This window comes from Numenius arquata, chromosome Z, assembly GCF_964106895.1.
Source record: "Numenius arquata chromosome Z, bNumArq3.hap1.1, whole genome shotgun sequence".
NCBI classification, from domain to species: domain Eukaryota; kingdom Metazoa; phylum Chordata; class Aves; order Charadriiformes; family Scolopacidae; genus Numenius; species Numenius arquata.
In genome coordinates this window covers 68,982,946-69,000,028 of record NC_133616.1, presented here as the reverse complement: position 1 = coordinate 69,000,028, position 17,083 = coordinate 68,982,946, and the positions used below count along the sequence as shown (strand labels likewise).

Below are 17,083 nucleotides of genomic sequence, written 5' to 3'. Positions count from 1 at the left end.
TCATGTGCTTGAAGTCAAAGTTAGAGCAACCCACTTAAACCAGGAAAGAGAGCTTAGATCAGCATTTCTGTTTCTGTCACTGATGTACTTGCTGCGTCCTAAAATTCACAGCATCAGTCTAGGAGGTACAGATGTCTAATTCTTCTGAATAGCCTTCATCAAAAGTTGGCAGGGTGAGCAAGGAGCAGGGAATGGTGAGAGAGTATTTTCTTCTTTGGGGGGTGGTTAAATGTAGAGGAAGGTGCTCTCTAGCAGCTGTCACTTCATTAGATAAGATACAGCAACCCTAATGGCCCAGTAGCTAGAAGTATTTACTTTGAGTATTTGAATCCAAGTTCCCCACTGTGTGATTATATCAGAATTGATTCCAGGTCCATCAAGATTCCAGGTCCATCAATTTTCAGATGACATCAATGATCCCCTTGTTCATATGGTGGTCTTTGTTTCCAAGCCTTTAATCCTCATGTCAGGATTGTTACTGTGGATAAAATGCTAAGTTCGTGAGATAAAAGAAGATGTAGTGACCCTATAAAGCAGAAGTTGGGAAACTTTGCTACTGCAAAATTGATTTTTGGAAATAAAGCAGGTGACACAGAGTAACCACCACACTTGTTTTATTTTAAGGTTTACTCTGACAGGTAGATTTATAAAGAGAATTCCTCTCCAATTAGATCTTGCAGGAGCCACAGATAGCAGACTTTGAGAATTGTAAGAAGGCTTATCTGCCAAATTACTCAGTAGCATCTGTGCTTAAGTGATGATGCTTGTGTACAGGAAGTGGAATGTGTAGAACTTGGGAACTTCATGGGCAGGAATACAGACTTTCGTGTGAAGGACAGCTTGGAGAAATGTTATCAAGATTTTACATTTATGTGTCTGTTGAATGACACATAACTGCCTAAAATCCTTTTTGAAAATGGAAGCTGGCACAAAAATTGCACCAAAGTTTCTGAATATTTTTTTTTAGTGTTTAAATGAAAAAGGTGTTGGCAGAAATGACTCTTGCCATTCAGCTATTAAATTAGTATAGAGTATGAGACAGACTGAAGGAGTCAGTTTGCAGATGGCATTTGAATTAACTTGAACTGTATTAATTTCCAATGACAGCTGTGGCATTCACCACTCGTTTTTGTGTTACCACAGTTATGTGGCTAAGCTCCTTTTCATAATTAACATTTTTCCCCCTTAACTTTTCACAGCGTGATAATGTAGTGAGATTTGTGATAAGTAGACTATCGTGCATATTTTAAAAATGTTTACAGCGATGACTCTTATTTATCACTGAAGTCAATGGCTGTGGTTATCCTGTAAGTTATATTCAGTTCTAAGTCAACTACACTGGGTTAAGTTTTTTCCAAGAGGAAGAATGTTTTCTGAAAGTTCTCAGACAGGAGGAAGTGCTGCTTAGTGAAGAGGGTATTGGGAACAGAGGGCTAATAACCATTTTTGCCCTTCGCCGTTTGTTCAGCGGAATGGAGTATACAGCCACCTACAGTTGCTTGAAAAATGACCATTGACAGAAAAAACTAATCCTTTTGGTTAGTGGTATCAAAGACTAATAGCAGGTAGTATAATAAATGTTTATCCCTCTCAAATCTGTTCCTGTTCCTGAGAAGTTCTTTAAACACCAACCAGTGCTTATGATGAGTTGCAGTACCATGGTGTAAGCTGCTTAAAGATGAAAAATAACCAGTTAGGAAAAATTTAGAAGTGTCTGACCTTCTAAAAAGCTTTAAGGCTTAAAATTTGCATCCTGCTGAACAAGGACATAAAATATTTCTTCTGTGTGCTCATGAATATTTCTGCAAAGAAGTAGGTGACGTTTTTTCCATCTTGCCCTGTAGAGATGTGCATGTGTTGTGGTATTTTTCTTGCTTGTTCTCTCTTTCTAACTTGAGCTATGCTTTACTAGATATACTGGCATAAATCTTTTGAATAAAATAGACCTTTTGACAGAAGATCAAGAAGTCTAGAGCATGTTTGACTATTGGCCGTTTAGCAAGAAATGAATCATTCCATTTCAACCCTGTAGGGAATGTTTAATGTAGTTACAGAGCTTCAGTATCATCCAGATACTCTTGTCCTGCAATTTTTCTAACCAGGGCCTTAAATTAATCAATCAAACAGATTTTGCTGAATGGATCCTGATGCAATTAAGAATCACAAGCAGTGAATGACCTGTATCTCTGGAGAGTTTTGTCTCGGTAGAGTTTTCTTTTCACTCCCTTCCCAGATGTGTTGATTTTTTGGGAATTCATTTTCTGATGACACACAAAATTAGCTGCAGTGGGTGTTTAAAGTGGATGATGTCCAAGTGGTGCAGGTCACTTTTGAGGAAGGAAACAAGTATGGAGTCTTGAGTTTGTTGGGGGCATTCTGTGCGGGGTTCTTTTGTTTGTTTGTGGAAAAACTCACAGCATTCTGATACTGTGCAGGTTGCCTCCCAAGAGATAAACTTCTCTCTGTCTTCAAATATCAGAATTAATATTCAGAATACACAATATCAAGACAATAAATAAACAGTATAACAGTAGTCCATAAAATGGAATTTTCCAAGAAGTCATTTCTGATTTACTATTCTGTGTTTTCTCTGACTTTCTTCTGAGAGCTACCTGTCCTGTTTGTCTATATGGAAAAACTAAAGCTGTAACATGTGGAGTTTGCAGGACTTCCAAGTTTTCGTTAATGCCAGCTCATTTCAGTAAAATGTCTAATAATTTAAGTGGTTGCCAGTTGAAAAATTCCCTTTGCTTCCAACAGCATCATATAAAACATTCTCTTGATGTAAATTCTGACCCTGCGTACTTGTTACTTGCACTGATATGGAAAAACAGACATGACAAAGAGTTAGAAAAGATAGATTTTGAAAAACATGTTGTCTCAGCCTGCCGTGCTTCAGAACCAGCTGTGTACATGCAACTGTGCCCCCCCTACAAGTCTCTACAAAGCAGTAGCATGTGAGCTCTCACATGTGAGTTTCTGCCAGAGCTACTTTTCCGCTCAGCTTGGGTATCTCAAGCACATGATGCTTCTGCTCTGTGGTTTCCAGGGTCAGGAATATCGGTTGTCCTTTCTTTCAAGAGTTTTTAAATTCCTTGTTGGAGCTGATGAAACTGAGACTGATACTGGTCTGTTGGAGGAACAGCATTTCGATATTCTGTCATTTTTAAGTTGCTTTCATTTGGAAAATTACAATAATTTTTTAAATGTTGCAGAGTCTCTAAAAAGATAAAAATTCCAGATAAAGCTTGCTTTGTTTGCAGTCTTAATTCCCTTTGTATGCAGTGCTTTATGATACAGACTTCAGTCATGTAGGCATAAATGGTGTGTTTGTTCCCTCTCCTTCAAGAACTCTTTCCACAGGCAAAGAGAGCTAGGCATGAGCTAAAATAGCCTAAGAAGTCAGCTTTCCTGTGTTACTTGTTGCAAGAAGTTGTGTTCTGAGAAGGAGTAATGAGAGGAAAATAATGTCATGGTTAGTGACTGGTTGGAGCTGCAGTTCTTCGATAATGGATTTTCTTTGCTTTGTCCATAAAATTCTTATGGTCTGTGGGCAGCTGTTACCCAGATATCCCGAAGTACTCAAACATGGGTGGTGCTCTTTAATCAGTGGCTGATGGGAGACAACAAGATGATGGAATTTGGAAGATGAAGTCTGGGAGTCAGACTAGCAGGAGGGTGTCTGAGTATCACAGGCTGAAACTGAAATTCACAGGATCACTGTTCTGAACTTGTACTTCGAAACTGTTCTGAACTTTGTACTTCGAAAATGTGACGCGCTTTGAAGAATTGGGCCTTCAAATGTTCAATTGGAGAACTGGAATTGGTTTGTGCTGCTGACTATTACGACCTTTTCTGCTGTCTTATAGATTCCAGTCTATAAAGGAAGGATGTTTATAAATGTTTGAGGCATTTTAATTGTACAGAGAGTGTTTAAAGGAGTGGTATACAGCATGCAGTGGTGATTTTTGAGAATGCAATACAGTAAGCAGCATTAAAAAAAAAGCCAGTTCAGGGAATATAATGGTTCTTTACTCATTCAGAGATTTTTAGAGAGATTCAATAAATTCACACCTAGACTAATCTGATGTCTCTATATATACATATATAAAAATATACAACTATGTAAAGCCTTCTGTTCCAGGTATAGATCAAGCATTGACTGACAGGGTATGAAGAAATTGCTGCTTTTTAGTGTTTTGGTTTTTTTTAAAATACAGTTATTTTCCGTTTTTTCTGGGAGAGGAGGAAGTACTTGGCACCTGCTATGTTTCATGTAATGTCATTGGCATGCTGTGACTAAGACTGCAGGATTGTCCTTCCCTTCCTGAGTCATTCTCAGTCCTGCAGTCCTCATGCTCGTACTGCTGTCCTCTAGCTACCCGAGTTTAGTTTTTCACAGTGTCAAGTTCAGCTAAAACTGCAGTTCTTAATGTAACTGGGAACGGTTGTGAAGACAGTTATGCACAGATCTAGTTTGTTGTAAAAGAGTGGACTTTGCAATAAAAACTTGTTAAAAAGACATCTTGGAAGGAGAGGTGCATGGTAAAAATTTAACAGCCTAATGAAAAAACAAACCTACTGGAAAATGTTCTCTGCCTGTTGTCAACAGGTTCAGTACTATGAGTCAGTGCTTTACTTTGAGGATGATATGATAAGACCCTTACAAGCTTCTATGTAATTGGGACGTGGATACTCACCTATGGAAAGTCATCTTTTATTCTACACAGATTTCATTTGTGTTTTCATTTTAAACATATGTAAATATTTGTGTGTGTTTTCAGAGAACTTATGCGTAGGTAGAATAAGTAATCATTAACATTATATGGAAAAAGAAGTTGGTTATTTCTGTCTTACATTTGTTCCCTTGGAGAGATTTTATGCTTATTTTAAACAGATTAAAAGGAAAAAGTTATAGGAAGGTGAATGTTTTGAGTTAAGGTTGCTTTTTAAATGAGTGCAATAAATCATGTGAGAGAGAAGATTATGAAAACATGTGCATGGATGGGGAAAATATGGTTGGAGGACAAAGGGGATTTTTATGTCCTGCTCTGTAAAGATTGTAGTAGAGCTTTGCCTGAAAACATGTAAATTTAAATTAACTTCAGAGAATACCACAATAGAGCCTCCTGAGAGCCTGAGGTGATTTTTTTTTTCTGTTTGTAGCAGAAATAATTTGTTTCATGGTAGAAAAACTGAAGTGCTGCAGTAGGTTCACAGATATGGAGAACACACCAGAAAAAAAGTGCTTAACAAGAAAGGATGATGCAAGCAAAACAAAGGGATGTGAAGCCATTGCAAGGATTTCACAATGTTTTCTTAATTTGTCTAGAGATTTCAGTATGCACAGATGATACTCTTGGAACCCTTGAAATTGTATAGTGAGTGAGCATTCATAATAGTAATTACTTTAAAAGTTTGTTACATGTTACGATGGTGATTTCAAGATTTATGCACCACCCTAACCCCACGTGTTTATTCCTGTTGGGAAGATCAGAATGTAATTTTCCAGTCCTTGCAATTTTGAAAAATAGTTTAGGGCTGGGATTATACTAGAATTTTGTGTGGTAAGATGATAAAAGAAGGAAAAGTACTAGCCTGGTAGTCATTTTGTTTACACAAGATGCTCTTCATTACCAAGAGTTGGTTTCCTCCCCTTATCTATGCCTGTCTTAGTAAAGGATGTAAAAATTGTTACTCCATTTAAAATTCCCCAAACCAAAGTGGTTTGTTTTTTCTGACTAAGAGGGGCACTGTTAAAGGAAAGGCTTCTTGTACATTTGCCATGCTACTGAAAGTTCTGTGCCAGAATATATAAGTTGATTTTAAAGTTGAAAAATATGTGGTAGGGATAAACAGTAAAGACATGAATAGTGTGGGGTGAGGAAGGACAGAATATTTAGTACCATTTTATACCTATTATACCTATTTCTATATATTTGTATAGCTGTGTATGTGATGGTGTTTTAATGGAACATTTTAGTAATTCTTATTCTTGAGGGAGTCAAAGGTATGTAGAGAATAAGGTAGTGTTTAGATAGTCCAAACCATTAAGAACATATAATTGCAAACCTAATGTGGTCCAGGAAACTATATACTTTTATTTCTTAATCACAGTTTTGTTAAAAAATAGAATCACACGTGATCCAGATTTCCACAAAATATATTTAGGCATTGGAAACTATTATGAGCAACTATGAACTGCCTATTTTATTTATTTTCCACATATGCCTACTTTGAGAAAAATAGTTGGTTATCTGTAGAAACAAATAAATATTTTTGTCTTTCTTTGTGTTGGTTTCTACCAATTGCTCTTTCCTAATATCTCTCCTTACCCTTACAGAGATAATTAATTAAAAACAGAGAAATGGCAAATGGGAATCTCAGATACTCAAAGAGTAGCTGTTTAATTTTCAGGCCAGTAAATTACCTAAGTACTGTGCTAAATTTGAGCCCTTGAAGCATCACCACTGCCAGTTTAACTGGAAACATTCATTATTCTTAATGTAAATCGAGCTCATTGAAATGTGTAGATGAGATTTGGGACTTTTTTTTTTTTTTCATGAGATTGCTTAACTGCTTGCTCCTACTTAAATAGCTGTTAGGTAAAGTATATGTACATACATGTACACAGATATGTACGTGTATACATATGTATCCATATACTTCGTAAGACAAGCTCTTGGGCAGAGCTCTTTTACTCTCCAGTTAGAAGGGAAAATATATGGATAGTTGGCTTCCTTTTTGTTAGCTTTACCACTGACCTTTATTGCAGTCTGCAGGCAAGACTGAAAAACTGGCACAGACAGGTTGGATATCGCCTTTTCTTTTGTGGTCTGGCAGAACTCCTAAATTGTTAGGAAATGTGACTTGACAGTTTGTGTTATTAATTGGAGAACGATCTAACCATATTACGACTGACTTCAATCTAATGCCCCACATCAGTTGACTCTTGTCATCCTCTGAGGATGCATCACTTTTTCTTTTTTTTTTTTTTTAATGTTATCACTCAAGACTTCAGGAAATGTCATTATTCGAGGAATATAGAAAGTAGAGCCAACAAGGCTTTAAAAACACTCTCTTCTCATGTAGAATGTGATCTATGTAATGAAGTAATACGAAAGACGGTCGTAAATGAAAAGCAGTTTGTTGGCAGACCTGACTTGGCCGCACTGAATCTGAAATAACCTGCTGTGTAACTGTTTTATTCAGTTCAGCTTATATGTTTTCTAGCTGTGAGTAGTACCACCCTAGTTGTTGAAAGTACAAGACAAGTGTCATCTCCCGTATTCATGCGTCAGACTTTTAGTTAAATATATTGACCACATTTAATTCTCTGAACCTCATTATTTCCTAAATGCTACATTTATTTTGTTGGTGAAGCACAAGTATTTTTTACTACAGTAATTTTGAAAAGCATTTGGTAGATGTATTGTCTCCCAAATAGTGCTTATTATCTCTCCCAATAAATGGCTAGTTCTTATTACAGCTTTAGTAAACAACAGCTGCATAGCTACATTTAAGTTGAGATTTTAGGTTAAAACATGAATTTGTCTTTTTTATGCTACATAAATAGAATTTTCCAGTACTACAACTACATGTTATTTAGTTTGAATTTTATGTTAGATTTTAGACTGTCTAGAAAGAAAACTTGGTGATACTCTACTTTGTAGAATTCTGTCAAGAGCAACTCTCTTTAAATTGTCAGTTTTAATTTTTTTTTTTTTAAAGGTACTAAGAGTCTATGCCAACGGCATCCTGGCTTGTATTAGAAATAGCGTGACCAGCAGAAGTAGGGAGGTGATTGTGCCCCTGTACTCAGCACTGGTGAGGCCACACCTCGAGTATTGTGTCCAGTTTTGGGCACCTCAATACAAGAGAGATATCGAGGTGCTGGAGCAAGTGCAGAGGAGGGCAACGAAGCTGGTGAAGGGCCTGGAAGACAAATCGTATGAAGAGCAGTTGAAGGAGCTGGGACTGTTTAGTATGAGGAAGAGGAGGCTGAGGGGAGACCTCATCACTCTCTACAACTACTTGAAAGGACACTGTAGAGAGGTTGGTGCTGGTCTCTTCGCACAGGTAACTAATGACAGAACAAGAGGGAATGGCTTCAAGCTCCAACAGGGTAGGTTTAAATTGAACATTAGGAAAGAATTTTTCACAGAAAGAGTGGTTGGGCATTGGAACAGGCTGCCCAGGGAGGTGGTTGAGTCACCATCCCTGGATGTGTTTAAGAGACGTTTAGATGTGGTGTTGGGGGATATGATATGGGGAAGAACTTTGTAGTGTAGGGTAGATGGTTGGACTCGATGATCCCAAGGGTCTCTTCCAACCTGGATGATTCTATGATTCTATGAAAATGATGAGTTCAGAACCTCTTTAGTAACACTGTCCTTTGCTTCAGTTTTGATAGAAGAAAAGGTATTAGATGTAGGTCAGAAAATGCTTCCTTTGGGGAGTCTTTCTTTTTTTTTTTTCCTTCCCTTTGAGAAATCTGTTAGCTTCTTTGCTCCAAGCAGAATTTAGTGCAGTTTACCCTCATTTGGATAAACACATACCATTTTTTATGATCCCAGCCCAAAATTCTGGGAGAAAATGTTTAGTGATAAGGGGTTCCCAATAACGTGCTCAATTAAAACAAAATTTGTTTTCAGTTTAAAAGCTCTTTTCAATTAAATTCATATGCAATTTGTATATACCATCATAAAAAACTACTAAATTCTTGAAAACTTCACTCATGTTATTTAACGTGACTGTACTTCTGGGGATGTCATACTAAAGAGTACCCCGCAATCATTTAGTCACTGTATTTCACTGGAATCTGCTGACCAGGGGATAAGTTTTTAGTCCAGAAAGATGCACAGGGTGGCTGGTCACAGCTGTCATGTTGACTGCTGGCCACTCTACACATAGAGCAAATACAAGTTTTGATAATGAAAATGCTAAGGCATCACAAAGACAGGAAACAGACATTGCTTCTCAGATTTATTCACATTCACAGTACGTACAAGACACTACATTTGTATTTCTTTTTGCCAGTGAAAGAGAATATTTAATACGAAGCAAAAGTTCTGTAGAAAGCTTGGTGTCTTACTTTGGGGTTTTGTTGTTTTTAACATTGGGACTAGCTACACGTGAAGCTGCTAAGAGAGAAGCATGTCACAATTAGTTAATCATGTTACTCTTAAAAGGGAAAGATAGGAATATTTCTGATCTCTGTAAAATGAATCGCATATTGAAAAAGCATGGTAGTGTGTGTGTTTAAAAAAAATTATGTATTTTTTTCTTTTTAAACTGTGGATGAATCTGTCAGAGAAGACTTTTTAAAATTACACTTCAAGCTAAAGAACCTGTGGACAAATTCTAGAAAATGCTGGGTCTGTATGTCAGCAGAGTACGCTGGTTTTTTTCTCCCATTAAGCAGTTGTATTACTTTTCTTATGTACCAAGACCACACACGGTTCTTGGCACATTTCCTTGGAGCTTTGGCAGTTTGTCTGCACAGTAACATTTAATTTCTATTTCACCTTTTTTTTTGTAGAGTATGTTATTTAAGGACTAGTAAAATAGATTGTGATAAATTTTTTAATCTGTGATAAGTTTTTGAGTGACTCTTGCTAATTTCTGCCAAGCACAGCTAGCTTCCCATTTTTTTTCTTTGTTTCTGCAGGCGGCCTTATATCGGCTGAGTGGGGATTGGAATCCCTTACATGTTGATCCAAGTTTTGCTGCTCTTGGAGGTGAGCTGAGGGATGCCATTGTATTAATAGTTGGATGATGGATGATGTAAATGTATTTTTAATTTTTTTTTTTTTTCACTTAGTCTGTCTTTAAGAAGCTGCAAAAACCAGTGCTTTTTATAGCTGTTCTTAGAATCACCATTAGATGTCTCTAAAGTTCTGTGTAATGCTTCGCTTTAAAGCATTGCTACTTGTAGCTAGGAATGTGGAATGATGCTTGGACTCTACCTACAATGGAAACCTGCCTCCTACCCTATTTTCCTTTTAGAGCTGATTTGCTGCCACTATCCGGTCTTTATAATCTCTGTTTCATAAGCAGAAATAATTGACTATCAAAAGCTTCAGAAGAAATTCTATAAATTCTTTGATAGATAATTCTTTCCATCTAAATAATTTTGAGTTTCTGTTGGTCTCAGTAGAATTCTTTGTGCTTCCGTGTAGTCTTCTCAATCCAAATAAATCTAAGGAGGATGAGAGAAAATGAGTTTGTCAGCACTTCTTTCCTATAAAATTGCTTAATTGCACCTCTTGCTAGCACAGGAACTTGTTCATTTATGTAATGCTACATGCCAAAGCACCAGACTATAGGCTACATTAGCTGATTCTTGAAGAGATGTTATTACTAAAGAAGTGTCTTTTCTTCAATTGTGGTTGTAAAGGTGTGTTTCAGAGTTCTTTTCAGGCCTTACTAGTAGTATAGTGTGATTAATCCAGGCAGACAGCAATTTGATTTACTTAAGAAACTTTCCTGAATGTGTATGCAAACATCATAAACTTTACATGAAAATGTTTGTCCTGGTTTGAGGTCTGTTGTAATTGATCTGCAGTTTTGCAGCTACTTCATTTTCAAATAGAAGTACCATTATATGGGGCTCTTACCAAGATAAGTAGAGCAGAGTTTTGCTTCCTTGCTCAGATCTCGCTTAACATACTTCCACAAATCATCTTCTTTCATAAATACATACTAATTGTTTGGTTAACTCTGCTTTGTATAAGTTTATGTAAATTTGTGTTAATAAATAATGATAATCAAATACCAGCATCCATAGAGAGATTCCCCTGGTTTATTAAACCATTCTGTTTGTTTGTTCAGCTGATGTTTTTGGATAAAGATTTAGATGGAATCACCCAATTACTCTTGAAGATGCAGAGGAGAAAAATACATGTTTATAATTGAAACCCCAGTGTCTAAAATAACGATGATAATCCTATAAAAACCTTACAAAAGGAGTAGAAATCTTTGACCTGCTCACACAAAATGCACTGGCACTTAGACACAGTGAAAAATGAAATTAACTCTGTCGATGAGGTAGTCTCTTTGTCTGAACAGAACACTGCCACACTGGATTTTAGAACTGTGGCAGGCTCACATTCAAATACCTATACTATATGTAGGTTCAAACAAAGAATAAAATGACTGTAGAGATATTCCACCAATATTTTTTTTCTAGTCATACAAAAGCTTTATTCTTTAGGCATATTCACAAACCTTCTTCTCTTTAATCTCTGCAAATGTTCTCTTTGACTGGCTGTCACCAGTGTGCACTGGAAGCAAGCAGTCAGCATAATGCACTCAGGTCATTCCAGGATTATTGTTAAGCCTTCCTGCAGGTAATGTTTCAAAGGAGATACACTACATGAAAAAAATTGTTTATATTCTTGAGCCTTTATTCCTGTAGCTTATGAGTATTTCTGAGCTATTAGAAAATGAAAGCAACGTTTACTTTGTTTTCATGTTAGACTAGATAAAAAAAGTAATTTGAGTGCCTTAGGGATTTTTCGAGTATGCATTAATTTTATAAATACAATAGTAAGGAGAATAGGACCATATATATTTGTCTGTTTCTGAGTTCTGAAAATAGTGGTGTTTTTTGGTTCTTGAAGTTTTTAAAGAGCTAAATGTCACTGTAACATTCTGTACGGGAGATACTGAATACCAATATTTTTACAATAATGCCAGTAATCTGTTTTAAAATTGACTTCATGGTATCTTTGTGCTTTCAGAAATATTTTGTGCACAGTGTACAAAAAAGAGAGTGCTATTAAAAGTGTGCATAGTCAAATATTTTACAGGAAAGAAATGGTAGAATGATCAGAGTGGAATACTTACGGCAAGAAAACAGACTCATGTTCTTTTTAGCCAGTCCTGTCACATCTCCTCTCCTAACATAAGGAGTCAAAAGTTCTGTTTCTCGTCTATACTCCTGCTAGTCTTGTCTTCCATTTGGGCCATGTCTAAGAATTCCCATCTTTCCGAGCACTGAGTCCTAGTGGCTTATTTGTCTGTTTTGAAGGTGGTTTCTTCTACATCTTCTGATTCTCTGCAAGCTCGACTTTCTCCTGTCTCCTCTTTTTTGTTTGTTTGGTTTTGCTCTTACTTCAGCATTTTTTCCCAGCTATTGTCCTTTGGGACAACTTTTTATGCTGTGTAGGTGCTATGTTGAGTTTAGAGCTCAGGAAAAAAAGACTGGCAGCCGAGAGTAGCAGATGAGTTCCAGGCAAAGCCAAAGCTGCACAGACCTGTCCTGAATCCGTGGGCTGTTGCACGTGTGATCAATTACTGTTCACATGCCCCGTCAGGTCAGAGCACCCTGTTAAGGGATCAGAACATCCTCATTATACCAGCGTCTTTAAAACTTAACTGTTGCACTTTAGCAAATCTCAGGTCAGTTTCCAAAGGTTTATTTTGTCAGACTTTGACAGGATGGGAAAAAGATTCAGCGCTAATACAAAGATTTTCCTCTGCCAAGAATCAACTACTGCTCCAAAGCATAAAAGTGTGAGGAAAACTGACCAAAAATGTCAGTGTAAACTAAACACTGTATTTTTTTTTTTTCTCTGTTTTGTTAGATGTGTTCAAAATGCCTGAAATTTTTTCAGGGTTTTTTCCACTTCTAAATAAAGAAAAGTTAAGCCTGTAGTGTGCACTATATTTGAAGACTTTTGGCAACCATGAATAGGAATTAAAAATGAGAAGCATCAGATAATCTTGGTATCACACTTCTTAATCATTACAATACCTCTTACCCATGCATTTTTCCATGTGACTGTGTGTCTAGTGTGCCTGTGCCTGTATACTGAAACAGCCAATCTCCTTATTTTTCTTATCACCTCTACAGGGAGGGAATAAGAGAATAAGTAGCATAGGCAGTGTTGGAGTGCCAGTTCTCAGTGAGCACTTTCCTTTGCCTCAAAGTAGATGAAGCAATAAATGGTAACAGGCGCTTTTTCAGTGAGATAAATTAGGTTAAAAAGAAAAGGAAATAAGAACACTATTAGAGTAGAATACTATGAATAAAATATAGGTATTTGTAGAAGCAACATGCAAACTCCTAATATTACAAACGCTAAAATGTTACTTTTTGAAATAGGATTTAAGAAGCCAATACTTCATGGACTATGCTCCTTTGGGTTTGCTGCTAGAAACGTTTTGAAGCAGTTTGCAAATAACGATGTGAACAGATTCAAGGCAATCAAGGTCTGTGTGTTCAAGCTTTGCTGTTAATTTTCTTGATTTTTCTGGTTTTAGTGCCAAAAAAATTCTTTAGGGTGGGAAGAGGCTTTTGCAATGTCTTAACTACCACAATTGCATTACTTATTGCTGCATGCCTCTATCTAGTATGTTTACTTTAATATTTAGGCTTTCTGCTTTTTCTCATTTCAGTAGAGCCTATGCTTTTAAGCTTTGCATGTACACATGACAAATCTTTTCACATCCCCACTTCTTTTTACCTTTTTCTTTTTTTTTTTTTCAGGTTCGGTTCGCGAAACCAGTCTATCCAGGGCAAACTTTACAAACAGAAATGTGGAAGGAGGGAAATAGAATCCATTTTCAGACCAAGGTCAGAACACAGTCACCATTGTGGTCTTCAGAGAAAGATGTGTTGGCTAAAAGACTGGGGGTATGAGGGGAACCAAAAAAAGTGACCCATCAAGCACACCATTGAAGAAGGTTTTGTAAAGAAATTAAGTGAATAGAATGAAACATTCATACTGATTTTATGATGTCACTAAGATTCCAATAAAAATACCATAAAAATAAATAGAAAAAAAATATAAAAATGAAAATACTCATAAGACTTAATACACTCCTTAGATTAAACAATATGAGAACTCATTTCACGGTATTGCATTTTCTGTGTTTGTCCACTGTGGAACAGCAAAAAGCAGTCATTCTCAGGTCAGCATAGTTTGTACTTGTTTTCTGGAGTTATTCATAACCTTGTGTATGCATCTTTTTTTAACATTTGTGTATCATACATCAGCTCCTGACAGTTAGTTATGAAGGTAAACTTTTACAAATTTAGCTTAAATGGAGTTAAACTTAAGTTGCATCTACACAGAACAACTTACTTAAACGTAGAAGTTTCATAGTACTTGGGCATAGTAACTGCAATAAAACAGAGTTTACAATTTTATAAATTCAGTTTTTGCAGCGTTCTCTTTTCTTTGGCATTGCTGTTAGCATTTTGTGTGGGCATCCTACACTTGGTAGGATACTTACTGGAAGCTAATGGTAAAATAACTTCACGTAGAGGCGAAAAGCAAATGCTCGTCACTCCTGTTGTAGCATCATATGACACTGTTGCTTTCTTAACTTATGATTTGCCACTGGTATTTGTGGATATGTGTTGGTTTATATAGGTACAATTTATGTTGCTTTGGCTGGCCAAAGTCTTGCAACCGTATCTCTGTAATCAACAGTGTAGGCAGCTGTTGATTAGCGAGTACAGCAGCAGGGATAGTTGCAGCTGCAGAGAGGATGGGGCAGGCAAAACCAAATGAGGAGAGTCATCATAAGGACATAGGACTGCTGTTTCCATAGGAGTACAGCTTGGTGGAATAAATATTGGCTGAAGGAGGTATGTTTTGTGTGCAGACCTCATGAACATTAGCAGCTATAGAATTGCAGAATAACAACATTGAGGCTACTATATATGAACACTCAGTCTCTGGTTACTGGTAGTAAATAAGACAGTTTGGTGCCTCAAATGAGCTTTGGAGATTACTATATTTATGTGTAGCTATATTTAAAAGGTACTACCACCCAGGCCTGACAGAATTTCTAGACTTCGGGTATTTACTTTTGAGGATTTGCATGTACAGTGTAAATTAACAGAATTCATTATGTGCTTCCAGGCCCTTTGAAATATGTAAACTGTGTGGGATGTTTTGTTGTGTTTTAAAGGCTGGATTTGTTATTATGCTTGGCTTAGTCATTGCTAACGTGTAGAGTTTTGGGGGATTTTGCTACAGGTTTTTTTTTTTTTCCTCTAGCGTGGAGTAACTTAGTTTGTAGAGAAATTACAATGTTTAACAGGATTATAGAAAACCACCTTGTTTCAACAGTTAAGAATTGTGCAGAATTCTATTTCTTACTGCATATTGGATGAGCCTGAAGTAAAGCCATGTTTGTACTTGTAATAAACTCTGGTTAAATCAAACTAAAAGTAGACATATAACTACTGGCTTAAATCCATTTTCAGCATTGTCTAAAGTGCAGTGGCAGCAGGTGACAAGCTGTTAGGCATGATTTGAGTAATCATTACTATGTAGTCTTTCTGTATTAATTTCACCTGTGCAATAAGCTAGGCAGTGATACTGGATATTCCTCTGCTTTGGCTGTTCATCATATAACTCTCTACATGCATTGTCAGTGAAACATTTTGCGTGTTCTGTTTGCTGCCATAAGTCAGAATGATTGGTCAGGCTCTCCTTAAAGAGACAGTGCCAAATGAAATCCATTTTCTTCTCTGAATTAACTATTTCAAAAAATTAAGAAATTAATTCAGGTATTTTTCATCTTTGCTCATCTTTGTAATTTTTCTGGTTTTACAATGCTTAAAAAATTGTTTCTAGTGCAAGTTGCAGGATAAGGCACCTGAAGATAGTGAAACTGTCTTGACAACTGTATACCTACCTTCAGGAAAAACATTTTATAGCAGAACTTTTTTCTTGCTCAGAATCTTTCTCAGAACTATTCATGAAGTAACATTAACAGTAACATAACACTGGAGGTAAATTTTCAGATAAATAGGTTTTTCTACCATTTTGTGAACAGAAAAACAGAAAAATATTTTAGTATAATTACTCAAGAAGCAAATACTTACTTTGCTTGAAGAACTGTTTGCAAAGCATAGTATACTAACTTACCTCAACACTGCAGTGCTATTATGGGGTGGTTTTTTTCACTCTGGCCCTTTTATGTTTTCTCTTATCTTCATCTCAGATTTTAAAATGTAAGGAAGACTCCGTGGTTGCTCTTCTGTTGTGGCTTTTGTGAATACCTTACTACTTTAACATAATTGTTTCCCCCACCACAGGTCAAAGAGACTGGAGAAGTGGCTATTGCAGGGGGCTATGTGGATATAGTACCAGCCTTGGATAAGCCTTCTGCTCGGGAACCTCCGAAGGTAGGGGAAAACAATAGAAGTCTTAACTTGCAAAGCAGCATAGTTAGGCTTTATTTTTGTGGAAAACACAGGAAAAATACTTTGATCACTTACTGGTCTTATTTTCAGTACTTGAGGTGAGTATGAGTCCAGAGATGTGAACACAGATGTTGTTTAAGATACAGAGGTTCATGGATCTATTTGAGGGGAAAAACAGAGACGTTTTAAGGTACACAGGGTGGCTGATGAATTTTGAAGTGCTTGATGCCAGTTGAACTGTTAGGATAAGCATCATGCGGCATATTACAAAATTAGTGAGGCATGCATCAGTGAGGGCCACAAGTTTTGAGCACTGGGCATGATTTAAGATTGGAATTAGTCCCTTTCATTTGGAGCTGTACCTGTAAAATGAGCATTTGTGTTTTTATTTTGTAGATGTTGAAGATCGAACTCAATGCAAGTTGTAAAAGTGTGTGGCCTTTCTCAGGTTCTTCAGAGAGACATGGAGGCATTAGAATAGAACAAATGAAAATGAGATAGTGTACTCATAAGAAGGAAGAGTTTTGACATTGAATCATTTTGAGAGAAGGGTCTAATGGTTGTTTGTGCATGTGCTTAGGCCTAACACATGATATGCACTGCATACTATATATATTTTAAAAAATCCTCTGCATTCATGCATTAGGCCTTGGGTACTGGACTAGCCATAAAAGACAGAATTGTACATGCAATGCTGATTATGTCCTGGGTTCTTAATGTGGTCTAAAAGACACGGGTGCACAGTGCATTGCCTTAATGACCTATATGGCTTTTTCCCTATTGATTCCTGACCGTGAAGGGTGAAACTTTAATGCGTCGAAGTTTATGAAATACGGAGCTGGTGACATTCCTATAAAGCTTGTGATATATTCCTGGAATCTATTTCTTTTTGCTGGTTTTATTTAATCCTCT

General features: G+C 36.7%; 1 protein-coding gene across 4 annotated transcripts in view; it reads left to right on the top strand.

Moving 5' to 3' along the window:
• Positions 1-17,083, top strand: part of HSD17B4 (hydroxysteroid 17-beta dehydrogenase 4) — a 60,397-nt gene that overhangs the window by 31,454 nt on the left and 11,860 nt on the right. For all 4 annotated transcript variants that reach the window (XM_074166823.1, XM_074166825.1, XM_074166824.1 and 1 more), the window contains 4 exons: positions 9,671-9,740; positions 13,112-13,218; positions 13,496-13,582; positions 16,064-16,153. In XM_074166823.1, the coding sequence (XP_074022924.1) occupies positions 9,671-9,740; positions 13,112-13,218; positions 13,496-13,582; positions 16,064-16,153 (354 nt within the window). The remainder of the gene's footprint in view (positions 1-9,670; positions 9,741-13,111; positions 13,219-13,495; positions 13,583-16,063; positions 16,154-17,083) is intronic.